Genomic DNA, 16886 nt, shown 5'->3' on the forward strand with positions numbered 1-16886 from the left:
ATTGGCGGGGGTTCTGTTTCGACAGCGTGACAATAAACGCACATTGGCGATTTTTGGTGCTTTTCAGCGCTGATTTTTGGTTATCAGCGCCTCTGTCAGGTATGTATCAGCGTCGATTTCCATAGCTAGACAAGCCCAGTGAAACCGGATTGCTGATAACAGAGACTGCTGATAACTGGGGACTGCCTGTACTCTATAAAATACAATACTGTATGTACAGTGTACTGTGTTTTAGGATGAAAAGATATACAGTACTGTACTGTACATACTGACTTTACGTATACCATATTGTACCTACGAACAAATCAAGATACAAACACCCATTCTGAACCTAATTAGTTCGTAAGTAGAGGAGCGTCTTATATCACCACCTACTTACAAATGAGTTACATTTCTGATGGCCGTTTGTATGTTGAATTGTTTGTAAGTTGGTTACTGTACTCTTCATGCCTATTTAAGTAGTGTATGATATAAAATCAGTACAGTACTAAACGTTTTTTCATCCTAAAACACAATGCACTATATCTGACATTTTTGTATACAGAATATAGTTTGTTTTTGTAGACGAATCAGAAGTAGAAAGCTATGAAATGAAAATAAAACAAAGCTCAAACCCAATAATTGTTATCCACACAGTCTCTGTGCTCAAACTTTCCTGTATGGTTGTCTGCAAGGACAAACAAATCTCATGGAAATTAAGATTTGAAATTTCAGAAACAATGACATGACAAGCAGTATGAAATGAAGACCATCCTTCAAAATTTAAGGTTAAAGATGTGTTTAAAGATTAATGAGGGCTGTTCAAGGTACATGTCATGTAGGATGCTGAACCCTAGGTTAAGTTAGGTAACAATATGGTAGTGCACGTTTTGCAACAAAGCACATTCACTGTCCCTGCCTTTTCTTATTTTAGCCATTTTCCCTATTTTCCCTGGCACTATTCACTCATTATTGTCTCTCCCCAGCCAACAACCATGGTTTAACAATGTTCATGCAGATAACCAATGGATGATAATCGTGTGTGGTTACCATGCAGATTGTTTCAGCTAGTAATTACAAACTATGAATTTAAATCACGTTGGGTATAATGACCAACATTGGTTTTTGATGCACAAGGACAATTACAACTTCTCAAATTAGTGTAAGAAAATGGCAGCTGGTAGCAGTGGAGAGCACATGAAAATACACCACACCCTTATAATATGATTAATGAAAAAAGTGAAGGTCTCCCTAGATTATGTCAATCAGAATGGGCCATGATATCTGGACATCAATCATCACTTGGGAGTGCTACATGCTCCAAATAAATAAAAAAACCAACAATAATAACAATCTCAGATCTATAGCACGATCTGTGGAGGTATCGTATTTGCTGGTGTATTCGATGCACTTTTTTTATTTTTAAGTGTAATAAAAAACTGCCCTGCGTCCAATGTGGCTGTATTACGGATAAGATACCGAGTGCTGTAGGCTAGGCTAGGCTAGTCCTAGCCTATGGCGAGCATACTGGGTAGGCACAAAAATTGTTGCTAATAATACAGCATTGAAAAACAAGCCTAGTTATTACAGTAAATTGTATTACTAATAATAAAATATTAAAAACAAGCTGAATTATCAGTCTGTTACCACAAACTTACAAAAAATTGCTTACGATACATTGACAGTTAGCCTGTCAGCCATTTGAAATGAGTGGAAGTAAACAATATCATAGCACCACCCTGGTGGCCTGTCACAGTAACACAAAAACATTATTTATGGTAAATTTTATACAGAGTCCATACTTTATTCCAGTATACTCTCCCAATATTGTATTTCAAGCACAGAACATACATTTTCCCCTACAAAACCACTAAAATATCTTTCAATAAATTTATGTTGAAACATACAAAAACTCTTTTTTTCCATAAAATATCCTTGTAAAATAGGGGGGCATCTTATGAGAAGGTGCGTCATATACGCATGCAAATACAGCAATTTGGCTCGAAACAGGTTATCTAAATCTAACTCCTTTCCCAGTGGACATTAACTAATTAAACCTAACATAAAGATACAAAAATCATTCTTATAAACATACCCCTTATCTTATTATAAAAAGTAAATTTACTTCAAGCAATAAAAGAAAATCATCTGATGCGCATGAGCATTAGGAGTGTGATTTACCATAGGTGAGTTCTGGACCCCCAACCTTTCAAAGCATTACATTAACTGCTACCTTTGGTGTGGGCTGTTATGAAAATACTAGACTAATTAAAGTATTAACTTTGCCCATCCTGATATGACAACCTGAATGACAGTTAAGATCCATACAGTCTTATGAAAAACCTAAGGGTGTTGAGCGAATTTATGGATGGCATGATGAGAAAGTATAATATGAAATGAAAGTGACTTAGTTCAAGGGAAAAAATTACTCAGTTATATCGCTGTCAGTACCCTAATGGGACATAAGAAAGATATACCTCAAATCAACCACTACTTTAGTTCATATATAGCTAAGGCATGCTAAAACAGGTCTGAAGTTAATTAAGCATAAACTTAATGCACTGATACTTAAAAGAGGTGTTTTCTGTTTGCATAAAATTTTATTAATGATAAAATTATAAAAGTAATAAAGCAGCTTTTCCTTCAACACTATATAAACAAGTTAGAGAGAGAGAGAGAGAGAGAGAGAGAGAGAGAGAGAGAGAGAGAGAGAGAGAGAGAGAGAGAGAGAGAGAGAGAGAGAGAGAGAGAGATTCTTCCTAGTAAGGAACCCATTTACTCTGTAGTGGTGCACTCATTTTCTCAAATTTTCTTTTAACTTTTACTATAAACAGACTATGGTTTTCAGCCAGCTATTTTTAGCTAAGAGGTTTTACTTTATATTTACTGTTTTAGTATTAATAACTGAAATTTAAATTTCCAACTGAAAATAAAGTCCCAGATAGAAAGAGTACTCAAATCATGAAATCCAAATGTATGAAGTCTGAATCTTTGAGGGCTTACTATTCAAAATTAAATTTTTCTTATACAACTGATGAATGCATCTGATTCCTGATTTTAATCGCCATTAGGCAGATGATTATGGTATATATTATTTCTCTTGTAATGTTTACCGAAAAAGAAATAAGAAAACTAACATATGGCAATAGTTAAACACATCTTTTACTGATTCAGCAAACACTGACCAGCACGGTTATGTCTGCTAACTACCTTGTACTGGGTTGATTGAATAATGGGCTTCCTATGAACAGACTCCTTTTGCAAAGCACCTTCATATGAAAGGAAAACCCAATCGCTAAAAGTTCCCATCATTATCATCATTAACATTTCACATATTTTACTAGGGTTAAACAAATTAATTCTCTTCACTGTTGTATTTTTTCCTTTCAGTCTATAATCCACTCTGGTCTAGGTCTCCATCTCTTCCCTTTTCCAAGATTTTCTGGGAATTCCTGCTAGTCTTTGTCCAGCTACTTCCATACCTAATACTTTTTTGGCTAACTTTTCATCCCTTCTCATCAAATTCCTGAACCACTTTACTCTTTGAGATCTCAGTCTATTTTCAAGCCACTGGGCACCACATTCGCAACTTACTCATTCTTAATACTCTGTCTTACACAACCCATCACACCTTTTTAAAATTTTCTTTACTTTATTGGTCAGTGCCCATATTTCTGCTCAGTTCTACTTCTAGCAAGGCTAGTTAAAAAGAGCCTTTATGGGAATACTATAATTCACCATTCCTTAATCAGTATCCAACTAAATAACTTCTTGATTAAATTTTTCAATTAACAGAACATACCAGACCTTCCACTCCACCAGTACCTTGCAGATTAGCCTGATTAAAAGAAACCTCCTCAATCATCCCAACATTCAAGATAAATGTTCTCTAATTATCATGACATTTAATAGAAACCTTCAAATGGTACATGGGTAAATATAAACATTTAGTTTCAGCTGACAAACCTCCCCCCAACTCCCCTTTTATTTTTTAAATTGATTATTTATGATGTCTTGATACATTAAAAGCTTTACAAACATAGGTTTTATACAATGTATTGTAACTCATATATATTGTCTTTAGCACTTCCTTTCCTCAAACCATATGGAAGTACAGTAAAAGATATATCTACACTGTATAATGATATCAATAAAATAATAGTCATATTCTTAAAAAAGTAGCCAAAACGTTTTTGTTTCCCTCAGCTTAAGTAAAATACCAAAAAGAATTCAAAATCCTACCCTGGAATTAATGTTCCTATCCCTTATAGAAATTTTTTGTTACAGCTAGGAATTGATTTGCACCTCTAAATAAAGTCTGCTGTGAGATTTGATTTTGTATTCAGTGTACATGTAATATGCACCAAAATCTCAATTTTTGTACTGTATATAATATACTAGAACATCAATATTGTACACTGGGTAACATATTCCATAACAGCAGCATGGTGGCCACACTATCAAATGATACCAACTATTGCTAAACGTACAGCAAACTGAAATGTCTACAAAATTAAACATGCTAAATTTTGTCATGGAAATATATAACATAAAGACAGCTTTTTGGTTACTTGAACACAAAATGCAGAAAGTACCATGTTAAACAACATTTTGCTCTAATTATGAAAGATTATTTTATTTCTTTCACATTATAAATTTTGCATGTGTGTATAATTTTGTAAGCTTTTATATGCAAGGAACTTTCATTCCAACTGTATAATAAACAGTTAATAGAAAAATGGTGCAAATATTTTCTCTTAAGTATATCTATATTAACTTATACATGTTGATAGAAATGGAAGAAAAAACTGTACACCTGTCAAAATGGATTAAAAAAAAAGTCGGCTGTCAAGCGCTGCATCAGAAAACATTTACCTAATAGTTTCCAAAGTTGAAAGTAAGGCCAGTGATAAAATGAATGTATCATTTAAATGATAGTAAGAAATAATGTAAGGACCTAAAATAAAAAAAAAAACTGCAACATTTCTCTACATCAAACTTTTACAGATGCGGTCATTTTGCAACTGAAAAAGGACTCAAGTGTTAGTGTGAGTAAAATCTAATAATTAAAACAGGCCTGTTGACTGCAAAAAAGAGAAAATCTCATTAGGCAAAGAATACAGCAAAGGAATACAAACATGAAATGCGAGGTGAATAGCTTAACAAATAAATTCAAATACATATTTCAAAACTAAACTGAGATAATAAATAAAAAACAACATTTACAATAATGTTAATAATAATAATAATGCTATTATAATACTAAATACTATCATAACTGTCACTCTACCTGATCTGAGGAGGGTGACTTGCATCTCTCATCTTCTTTGGAAGAATCTGCACGTTTTGGAGAACGAGGAACCCTTTGATAAGGGTCGGCATTACCATAAAGCTCTGGCGTTCCCATATTCAAAAGGCAAGACTTGGCAATGTAGTCCACAATCACTAACCCACTCTCATTACCATATGAAAGCCTGTTGAAAGTTCATGGCTTTAAAGCTATTAATTATTTTACACTTACATATTACATTAAAAAACACACCAATTATGATGTTCTGCATCATATCTACTAATCAATTATCTCATCAAAAAAATCTTCACAGTTGAAATGCTCATATGTTAAAATTCTTGGCTGCAGCTTTATACAATACTCATGTGTAGTCTAAGGACAAATATATTACCCAACCTTATTTGAACTGTCTGCATTGTACAGCAATATAGTTTAAGTAATGCTTATATTCCATACATCCAACCTTCTTATATAAGTCTGCCACCTGACTACTTGATGCTTCAACACATGAGATACTTTTCCTAATTCTCTCAGTACTCACAACCTTGGGAGCATCATCTCACACCTCAATGTAAAACACTAATCGAGGATCTAAGAGGAGGATACTCAAGTAAAATAAATGATCTGTCTGCTAAGATTGTAATTATTACTTTTGCTCTACTATGTACAACACAGCATAAATACACGTCAACTTAACAAGCCTCAACTTTTCACAATTCTTATCAGCTGAGTATTATAATGGCTGTTTGGCTATCTCTTCAATAAATGGCAAGTGTAAAATGCTGTTTAGTTTAAGTCAGAAATGCTCTGGCATTGCTGCTATTTTGGGATAACTAAAACATTCAAGTAGGGTCTTCATTACTCCTCAAATTTTGTTACTTAACAAAGAGTGGGATCACCCAAGTATCTAGTAAGGTAAGGGGCTTCTGCACACTTTTCACTTATCAGCTACATTTTATTGAAAATGTATTGCACATTCAGGTTCCTTACTGTATGTGAGAGCCATCCTTTACTCCTTGGAAATTATCTGATTTCTGGCTGCACAATAAAAATAGTAATTGTGTTAGGATATGTTCAACTTCATGCAATAAGAGAGCTACAAGCTGGTAATGTGTAAATGTTGCTTCCCCAGATTTATGTAATTTCTGAAAGTCATTGGATCTTAGTTCTAACATCAGCACTGTATATGCACAAGGAGATTTTCACTTCACTGCTTATGAGTTAACCAGGTCTTATATTGTCATCTGTATTCAACCGCAAACCGAAATGTCTAGAAGGCCCAATTATCAACATTAATCCCTACTTCACTTCCATAAAGGAGAGAGGGCTCAACAAATGCTTAAAATATTCCCATCTTGGCTTCCATAGACACTTCACATCTATAGTATTCCCCATCTTGTATGCACACTATTACCTTCCTTTCTTCACCTATTCTGTCATTCATCTCTTTTCTTATTCAGCTGTCATCCATGATACATACTACCAAATACCTATATGAATAATTTTTCCAGCAGCAGTATCAACATTCATCCCTCCATCTTTTACTTTTACCCTCAAACACTTACTTTTTCTGATAACTACTATGAACTTTTTTCTCATTACCATTTGCTAACTACCGTATTTACATAATTACTGAAGTTTATACTGACCACCCCATCAACACTATGTGAAACTTGCTCAAAAGGTAAAGTGAATGAATAATTATAAGCTACCTGGTCCCATAACTGTAATGGTCAATGATGCTGAAAACCAAATATATATGAATGAAACATTCTCAAAATCAAAAATTAAAACTCTAATAATAAAAATTTGAGAACTTCTGTAAAAGCCCAGCTTCTGAAATATGGTTAAAAATGCAAATTTGTTTCATACACTACTACTACTCCAAGAATCTCAGAAAGAGTTACTTGCCATTCTCTTCTTGACCTCAAAGAGAAGTCTATTTCTATGACCCCTATGAATTGAGAATTTACTTACCAAAGCCTCGGTGTCAAAAAGGACTAAGTAGTCATAAAATTGTAGCATGTATCCACTGTTATTTAAAAGCCATTTAAAAGCATAGGCTGTCTCCCATCTCCTTTGTATGTTACTAAACAGTGCTTCCAAGGAGACATCAACCTCATGATCACTCATTTTGTTTTCCCCTACAGAATTCCCCTGTTCTTGCCATTACATCATGTACAAAACATCTTCCTGGCACGAAGTCAAAACGCAAAAGCTGATTATCTCCTATGAAAAAATAAAAATTAACAGATGCTTCTTTTGCTAATTTGCTAGCCTCACCCTAACCATTCACACTTACATGCACAGGACCTCAACATAAATTTACTTGAATTCCCCTACACTTCATTATGAGTGGCCATCGCACAATCTTCAAAACCAGTACACTAGTAGAGTTAAAAACAAGAACTTATAAAATGCTTCTTGCAATGATAAAAATGGTGAAATTTCCTTCATCTATAGTTGCCAATTTAGCCAATAAAATCCAAGAGTTCTAATGATAAAGTTGATGTTATAATGATATGCACACACCTTTATTTGGAGCCATCTGTATATATAGCAGCTGAACCACTGTGTTCCTCTATTCTGTCCCATAAAAACTGCACAAGATTCTACCTTTGCATACTATTCTTTGTACTAATAAAGTACTTGTACAATGAAACCTTTGATATTTTCATGGGAGGTTGTTGCTCTTGAACAGGAGCACCTCATTTTTGGCCATGTACAGTGTTTTTAATATTTATTATACCACATAACCATATGGTTGTGGAGATCGTGTATGTGACTCAAAATAACAATAAAACTTTTCACAATTAGCAGCCTAAAGTGCAAGTGAGTTGGGAATTTTTCATAACCTATGCCACTGCCAAATGATGGAACACTGGCAATGAAGGTTTTAAGGTAGCTCTTTGGCATCAACTAAGATCCTGAATTACCAAGGATCTAAAAGCTGCTGTGGCTAATCTATTGCAAGTATGATGCACAGCATCAAATCTGTTTTGGAGTGGCCGAACTTAAGCTTTGGGGAAACTAGGACTCCAAATAATTTAAAAAGTGTTTTATGGTCAGGACCTCATAATGTGCAGGCTAGTACTTTTGAAAGATTTGAAGCTCCTTAAAATTTGACATTTGGTGTTTTTAAGTGAGGAACCTACAACAACTTGCATTCAAAAGCCAATTCCAAGAACTGAGCTTGACTAAAACAGTTTTACTAGTGGGGAATTTAAAACCGTTTTAATAATCACTACTTGAAGTTTCCTTACCACCATGCCATTCTTGCTACAGCAAATGATACTGATAGATAGTCCACAGAGAGAATGTCTTTGGGAATGACTGAGGATATCTAACTGACAGCTCAAGTAAATAAAGTTATACTAAGAATGCAACCTTGGGAACCCCTTCCTCTTGACATTTTTTTAAGGATAAAGGTATCACCTATTCTTACTGGAAAAAATGGAAAATCATATATGTGCCTGGCAATTCTAGTCAGTCCTAAATTATGAAATATTCTAAGGTAAAAAAAAATGGGACATGATGCAGCTTAGAGGTAATACTTCACACATACAGAGACTCTAGATAAATAAGTAATAAATAAGTACATCAGTTGCAGAATGCATCTGCTGAAAACCAAATACAAGACAAGCATTCCAGTTCCCAAATATTTTGGTAACAGGTATCATACCTTATCCTACTGATGATAGTACTGTAATTAAAATGAAGAGTTTCAAGATCAATGACATGGTTAATAATTGCTCAAAAGATTTTGCCAAAGGCTGTATTGTATCATTACAATAAGCTAAAGAAGAATCATGCTCCTTTTCAGTGAAGGGAACACTGCTAAATTCTTTGTCATAAAACAAAAAGTTTTTGTGTGTCCATACAGCTATATTGGTAACCTGGAGCAACTTCAGATTTAGATTATATGCTGGAAGTTTTCTGTTGTGCTAGTCATGTACTGACCATTCAAATTTAAAATCCGCTGTGGATTAGAGGTAGATTTTCCAGCTAATTTTTTCATTTTTCTGCTGTCTACTGAAGACACAGGATGACTAAGAATGTTGCCTAGCTTTTTTTACTGCATGACCAAACTAAGTTCAGCATTTCTAGTATACAATTACATTTTCCTCTAAATTAATCACCATCCAAGTACTGATCACCTTTGGAAATGACCTGTAGTTTTGGGGGGCAGTTTTACTGTATGAAGGGTTCTTTAGAGCAAATTCATGGAACTGTCTAAACTTTGGAACTGGACTGCACTGCCTTTCATCTCATTAATTCTTGGAATTTTTTGTCCAGGATGCTTTTTCAATGTTCCATTTTGGTGATCTTTGCAAGGGTGGATTATTGTTGGTGTCAATGTAAATTGGTGCAAAGTCACTTGTATGTCAGTCTTCCACTGTTCCAAATATGAAAATGTGTATGCTCTCCTGTAATAGGTTTAAAATTCTCATTTTCTATAAAAGACGATATAAGATTGCCTCTAGCTTTTGCTAAAACATCACCTCATACAAGATGTCAGCCATTCAAATCTCTGAGTAGGAAGCATGACTGAAGGAGTTTATAAAAAATGACAAATTTTTACAGTAATTTGTATTTTTTCTCAAATACAAACCATCGGTGATTCATTGGGAGATGAGCATTCTGCTTCTAGGACTCTAAAGGCTACCAAGTGCCTGAAGGCCTTTTGCATTACCACTTAGGACTTCACCTCCAAACTAAGTTTTGACAACTTGTTTTTGGTTTCTACTCAGCCAAGAAATGGTGTCTAGGAGCTCCATTTCTTTTAACTTTATGTAGTTACACTCCCCCTGTGAGGAGTGGAAGATGTGGGAGATGCAAGCAGTAGCTGCTGCTGCAATTACCAGTTGATCCACAACCCCAGGGGGAGAGAATATTATGTGGATCTTAATACATTTTCAGGAGTCTCAGGGTCCGAATAGGCACTCCTTTGATAGCAATGGCACCAAGGTAGTGCCATGGGTACACTATGCTCCTTCAGAGATTTTTCATTCTTCAACACACTGGCCTGGGCAGCAGGCTTCTACATTTCCTTTCTGGGAACTTGAGCATAGTTCTTTTTAGACTTTCAATAGTCTCAAGATACAAAGACAGACACTCCTCGGTGTGAAAGCAACGACACCATGGCAGTGCCATGGTCAACAAAGGGCCTATTATCCTTTCATCTGCTCTACTGCAGTGCAGGTATACAAGTAGACAGTAGAACAATTAGTTCAGTGGCCAACCAGACACATCCCGAGCAAGATGGATGTAATTACAAACAACTCATTCACTAAAAGTCAGGAGATAAGGACAGTTGATTTTGGCACCTTGACTGACAGTATACATTAAGACTGCAGGTTTGTTAGATATGAAAAATACAAATTAATTGCAAATTTGTTGTTTGTTCATATGCGGAACAAACCTGGGTCTTAACATAAGGATAGACACACTTTTGGTGGGAGGAAAGAAAGTCTTGAACCAACTGGAGGTTCAGTACACCTTGTCTCACTTCCTGGATAAGTGAAAGCAAAGGAAGGAGATGCAATCCTCTGACTTGTTAGATAAATGGATATCAAACAGCCAAACTACTGGGCTAATATACAATGTGAAGGTTCACTGCATAGGTTCAAGTTAAAGATCTATATCTGTCCAGATAACAAACCATGACAGCCACCAGACTTGTTTGTTATCATTCCTCTCTCTCCTTGCTAGAGAGAGGAAGGAGTTGCTACTGAAAGGTTATATTCGTGTAGAATACAATATCCTCAGACAGCAAGGGTACTCTCTCACCTGTACCTAACCAGTTCCAGCATATGATGGATTAATCTTGTCCCTGCCTGCTGGTAGAGAAGGAAGGAAGAAGGGGAAAGGGAAAAGGAAAAAGACCAGTCATCTCAATCGTTCTCACTTTCATACCATCAACTTGTTGAGCAGACACCACCTGACCCAAGGAAAAAGTGTCCAAGGACCTGTGGGAAAAGTCCCTGAGATAAAGGGTGTGAAGGTAGTTCAAAACCCTCTGAACAGACAAGTTCTTTTTGAATGCCAAGGAGGGGCCTAATTCCCTAACATCATGTTCTCTTGCATGCACTGTGTCGGTATTACAGACTGAAGAAGAACTATAGGCATAGCCAATTACTTCACATAGCCAAAAGGATATGATATTCTTGGACACCTCTTTCTTGAAAAACCTCAAATAGATCACCATAAAAAAATCATCAAGCATAAGGAGCACATGGTATACTTTTCCCTGATATCAATTAGCAGTTATGACCTGGACCATCGATGGATGGTCTTGTTTGTCAATTTTTCATAAGTTCTATTTTAACAGATCTTTCACACTCATAACTGATCCCTTATCCCCTTTTACTGCCGAGAGCAACTAGATCCGCTGACCAGCAGCACCAATATGCTGTAAATGTGCCTTGCTGTCACACTCCTCAGCTTCAGAGGTCCATTATCCTCACACCGTTGGACTGTGGACCAGCCCCCATGAGGATGTCGTGCAACTGAAACTTCAGAAGTTGAAGCGAAGATGTACTGCATTACTACCCTAATACAATTCTGTGCATTATAATATATTTACTTACATTTTTATTTATTTACTAATTTCTTAATTCACCTTTTTCTAATAACTGCTCTCCTCTTTCTGTGTTTCCCATTCCCTTCTGGTACTTCTGAGTGAACACCACATTCTTTAAAAGTTTGAATTTCAAGACAATGGACTCTGTGGGCTTGTTCCACATGAATAGGGTTCATCTTCTGAATATAATAATAATAATAATTTGTACAGCCACTGTTCGCATAGAAATATGTAAACTAATAGACATCTGGGGTATATCACAGTTGGGGGTTCCTTCTCAACGACTGTGGAGGTACCATTATTTCCGTTGAAACAAAGAAAGGTTGCTTCAGTGGCTTTAGTTACCATGCTAGAAGAGTGGATGACTGTCTCCTTCGGCAGTGCCTGAATTCCTATTGAAGGAAGTACTGTACCAAGCACACCATTTCTGCACAGGGGAATCAGCCATGTCCTGAAATTCCTTACGTTCCACCTCAACTGTTTCTCTTTGTTGATAAGGTATTTGGCATCAGGTGAAAGAATACACACTGAGGCACTGTGCAAAGGTTATTAATATCAAAGTCAGGGCAGTATTTGTGTTCCTGTCTCTCTCAGCCTTAGGGTATTGATATCACTTAGTAGTAAGGAAGCATAATGATCATCCCTCTATATGTCATCGGACTCCAAAGGGGATCAAAGAAACACTCAACTTTTTCTTTGCTCTTGGAATTTTTTTGTATGCTCCCAAGATCTGAATTTCTCTGTGAGTGCTGTAATGCCTACCACACTACTCACATCTCAAGAAGAGTAATGTGCTCTTTTCCCCCTTAGGACCCCTGGGTCACTGAAATGCACCCGCCTTTCAGATATGTTCTCTACCTCCTTCGGGAGACACTGGAGAATAGCAGCACTTCTGAGGGTGACTTGCTGAGTGGCCCTCCTTATTGGAGGTTGGCTGAGTTGAACCACCACTCCAGATCCCTTCTCTATATCTTGTTTAAAGGCATCAGGTGATGGGTGCTTCCTCCAGCATCTGCCAGTGTGACTTCAGCTGCTTCTTCCTGGAAAGAAGATGGGACCTTCCCCTGGGCACTTACTTTTCCTGGTTGTCAGGTGGCTTATCAACACTTGCCATAGTCATACTGGCCCTCCTGGCATGGATCCCTGCACCATTACATGCAGACTGGCCATTCTTGCCAGAACTGGGAAGGCTTTATTGCCACTGTGTCCAACAAGTCCCTACACAGTCTCTAGCTTACTTTGCTAACAGATTCTCCATGGGTGGGGATATCTCGGGTCATGCCAACTCTGAACAGTGTGAATGCACCAAGCATGGAATTGATGTGGGTGACCCCCCCAAAAAAGACACAAGCAAGGTGGAGGGAAAGACCTTACCCACTGCCAGCATGAATCCCATCCACAGATCAGGAACTCTTAAATGCACAGGTCATAGGGACCCTGCTACTGGTACAAACAAGCCACACATCCCAGTAACTATATGTCAAGGTCGCAAACCTCGTCAGTTATAAAAAACTTGGCTCTTGGTATGCACAACTTGAGTTTGGGTCGAGTAACAAACCTGTGAAGTGGTCTTGAGCCCATCCTGGTATTGCAACCAGTCTCGCAACCAGATTGGCTAGGAAAGTAAGACTGGCTTGGTCACTGAACTTGACTTGAACCTCATTTGGGCCTCCCTCATCATTACCAAATTACCCACTACCCCTATCACTACAACTCTGGGACTCTTAAGAGTGGAGGGGCTCTGTTCGACTGTTCAACCATGGATAACCAGATAGGGCAAGAACACACTTAGTTGCCACTGGAAAGATAAAACCTGATCCGCAGACCAGGCACCCAGGAACAAATGTGCTGATCAAATGTGCCCAGTGACCTTTCTTTGTACAACCTCAAAGTCCCAATGCAGGGAGTAGAAGATCTCCCACTGGCTTATGGTCCTAAGTCCAGCTTGTTCGCAAGCCTGAGTTGGGTAGAGAATCTGTCCTTCTTTGGTGTAAAGCATTAAAGGAAACACTGTACTGTATATACACCATCTTAGTGATTCATGACTTGGTGTTGTGTTGCCAGTAAACAAAAAGAAGCCAATTGTTTTTGTTCTTCAGAGTGTAAAAGACAGCCTGTTCTTTCATGCTTTCAAGCCTGGCACCTGGTTTGCCCTTTGGTGGATATTGGTCCTGCTAGGCATTTTATGCCAGAACAACCCAGCCTCTGTCTTGACTTTTTTTAACTCTATGTGAAATGTTTTGTAGCCTCTTTGTTGGCAGACGTTGCTTCTGTAATTCTGATATTTTTCCTCTTTGTTGGCAGATGCTGCTTCTGTAATTTTGACGTTTTTCAAGTTAAATTCAACTTAACCATCCCCTACTGGCTGCAGACGGCTTGGTTTCCCCTTTAATGTAAGCCTTGTCACTGGATTGTTCATCCAAGGATAAAGCCTTCTGCAGTAAAATATTCCATCAACAGGGACCCCTCTGCCTTTGTCATGTCCTTCACACACACACACACATAGTGATATTCCCATTTTTGTACTTTATCTCTTACTGTGAAACTCACTTTTGCGCTCATGGGCATAGTAGCACACCTTTCACAAATGCTTTTTCAATGCTTATAAATTGTGCTCATTGACAATCTGCTCAATTTCCTAGCAATCTCAGCAAAAGATTTTTCTTCTATTTCAATCATATCTAACACTGCCACCTTTTCAACTAAAGTAGGCACATCATGGTCCCTCCTGGGCTTGCTTTCACAACCTTAAGAAATACTTCAAGCATGCTTCTTGGCCATATCACAGATTTAGGAGAGAGTTGCTCTGTATGAAAAGAAGCAATGGAGAAAACAGATTGCACAGAATATACACCAGGGTAGCAGGCTATGAATGGACTGAATGTGGAGCATGGTGCTGCTGTGTTGCATGAGTGGGGAGACAAATGGTGACACATGGGTATAGATGCTGGGCAGAACAAAGGATAGTGTGAGGGTAGTGTGAGGGTAGTGTGTGGGTACTAGCATCACTTGATGCTTTGTTTTGATTAAGTTTCTGCTTGTTGGTACTGCATGCATAATTTGAATTTCATTCAATACTGTATCTTTTATCCTGCTACTTACAATGCACAGGTGGATCAGTGCATGGTGGATCAGCAAACAATGAGGTTTGAGAGAGAGAGAGAGAGAGAGAGAGAGAGAGAGAGAGAGAGAGAGAGTTTAAAGAGAGAGAGAAGAGAGAGAGATGCTAATTTGTTGGGAAAATAAGTTGGTGAAAGTGCTTGCCAGAGGAGAAAGCTGAAAGTTAATAAAGAGTTAGAGAAAGGCCATGAGGGTACCTTTTGTAAAGACTTGCAATCTCTGATTGTTCTGTGTCTGCTAATTCTGGAGTGGACAGATGTCAAAAAGTAGAATTACAACTTATATTTTCATATGCATTTGCATTTTTCCCCAGGCTTTGTCCTTTCTTTTGGTATTGCAGTACAGGCAATCCCTGGTTAATGGTGGGGGTTGCGTTCCCAGCTGAGCACTGCTTACTGAAAATCGCTGGTAATTAGGGTGATAAATTGCATTTGTGACGTCTTATGTGGCAATAAACCTCTTATTGGTGCTGTTAACTGCTTATCAGTTTCAATAAACTACTTACTGATGTTGATTTACTGACACCAATAAACCGTTTACCAAAGCTGAAAATCACTTACCGTCCCGAAAATCTGGTTAACGACGTCATTAGCCAAGTGGCATAAAACCAGAACGCCATTAATCGACACCACCAACAGGCGAGGACTGCCTGTACTGTACTAACTTTGTAATTGCACAAGTGACATTACTTCACATACAGTGCTACCCCACTTTTTCATGCTCCATTTTATCGCGGATTTTTGTGGAACACATTATGTATTGTTTTCACTTTTCCATGGGGTGGGGAACTTTCACTAATTCGTGGATCTATAACATTACTACAGTGTAACTTCACTGTAAATTATTTTTATCATAAAGTTAAAAGTTAAGTATACCTTAGTTTTACCAGACCACTGAGCTGATTAACTGCTCTCCTAGGGCTGGCCTGAAGGATTAGACTTATTTTACATGGCTAAGAACCAATTGGTTACTTAGCAACGGGACCTAATAAAAATGGCATTTTTATAATAAAATAAGGTTTTATATATACAGTAGAGCCCAGTCCTTGACGCTAATCCGTTCCAGAAGAAACATCGAGATTCAATTTAGTTGGATTCCGAATCAATTTCTCCCATAAGAAATAACTGAAAATGGATTAATCCCTTCCTGACCACCAGTCATTACCCCAACCTTGCCTTTTTATACAAAACATTACACAAATTATAATTAAATAAGTTCAGAGTTAAATAACTTACTGTATTAGAGCACTTTTTACATTTTTAAATGCATACTGTATAAAAAAAAATTGGCCTATGACCAATGCAGCCGTAGGCTAGGCTAGGTAGCCTATAGGCACTACCAGAATGTATTGTAACGGGTACACACAAAAACTGTTGTTATAATAATATTGAAAAACAAGCCTGATTATTACAGTAAATTAATAATACAGTATTAAAAACAAGCTGAATTAATGTATGTCTGTTATCATAAAATTAAGAAAAATTTCCTAAGTTACGTCGGCACTCAGCAGCTTGTGGCATGAGTGAATGTAAACAAACCAAAGCGCCATCCTGCTGGCATATTGCAGTACTAATTACATAAACATTGTTTACATTCAGTATTTATGGTAAATTTCATACACAAATGCCTCTTTCATACTTCTCAATGATCTCCTTTTTAAGTTCTTTTGTAGTTCTTACTGTCTTTCTCTTCTGCGTGTCAGCAACGGCTGTCTTGGGACCCATGATTAGATGAAAATGCAGTATAGAAAGCCAAAGAAAATGATGATATACCTGTACAAGCATGTACTTCTCCAAACAACAACAGTGGCGTGCGTGGGCTTTAAACGCTTTTAAATATGCGTGGGAAGAACGCTACCAACAACGCCAACTAGCGGCTGCTGACCGAAACACTTTTGTTTACAAACATCATATG

General features: G+C 37.2%; 1 protein-coding gene across 8 annotated transcripts in view; it reads right to left on the bottom strand.

The window, feature by feature from the left end:
• Tomosyn (syntaxin-binding protein tomosyn) overlaps positions 1-16886 on the bottom strand; it is a 991423-nt gene that overhangs the window by 357201 nt on the left and 617336 nt on the right. For all 8 annotated transcript variants that reach the window (XM_067096189.1, XM_067096177.1, XM_067096169.1 and 5 more), the window contains exon 13: positions 5270-5453. In XM_067096189.1, coding sequence (XP_066952290.1) covers positions 5270-5453 — 184 coding nt within the window. The remainder of the gene's footprint in view (positions 1-5269; positions 5454-16886) is intronic.

The sequence above is a fragment of the Macrobrachium rosenbergii genome, chromosome 4, assembly GCF_040412425.1.
Source record: "Macrobrachium rosenbergii isolate ZJJX-2024 chromosome 4, ASM4041242v1, whole genome shotgun sequence".
NCBI classification, from domain to species: domain Eukaryota; kingdom Metazoa; phylum Arthropoda; class Malacostraca; order Decapoda; family Palaemonidae; genus Macrobrachium; species Macrobrachium rosenbergii.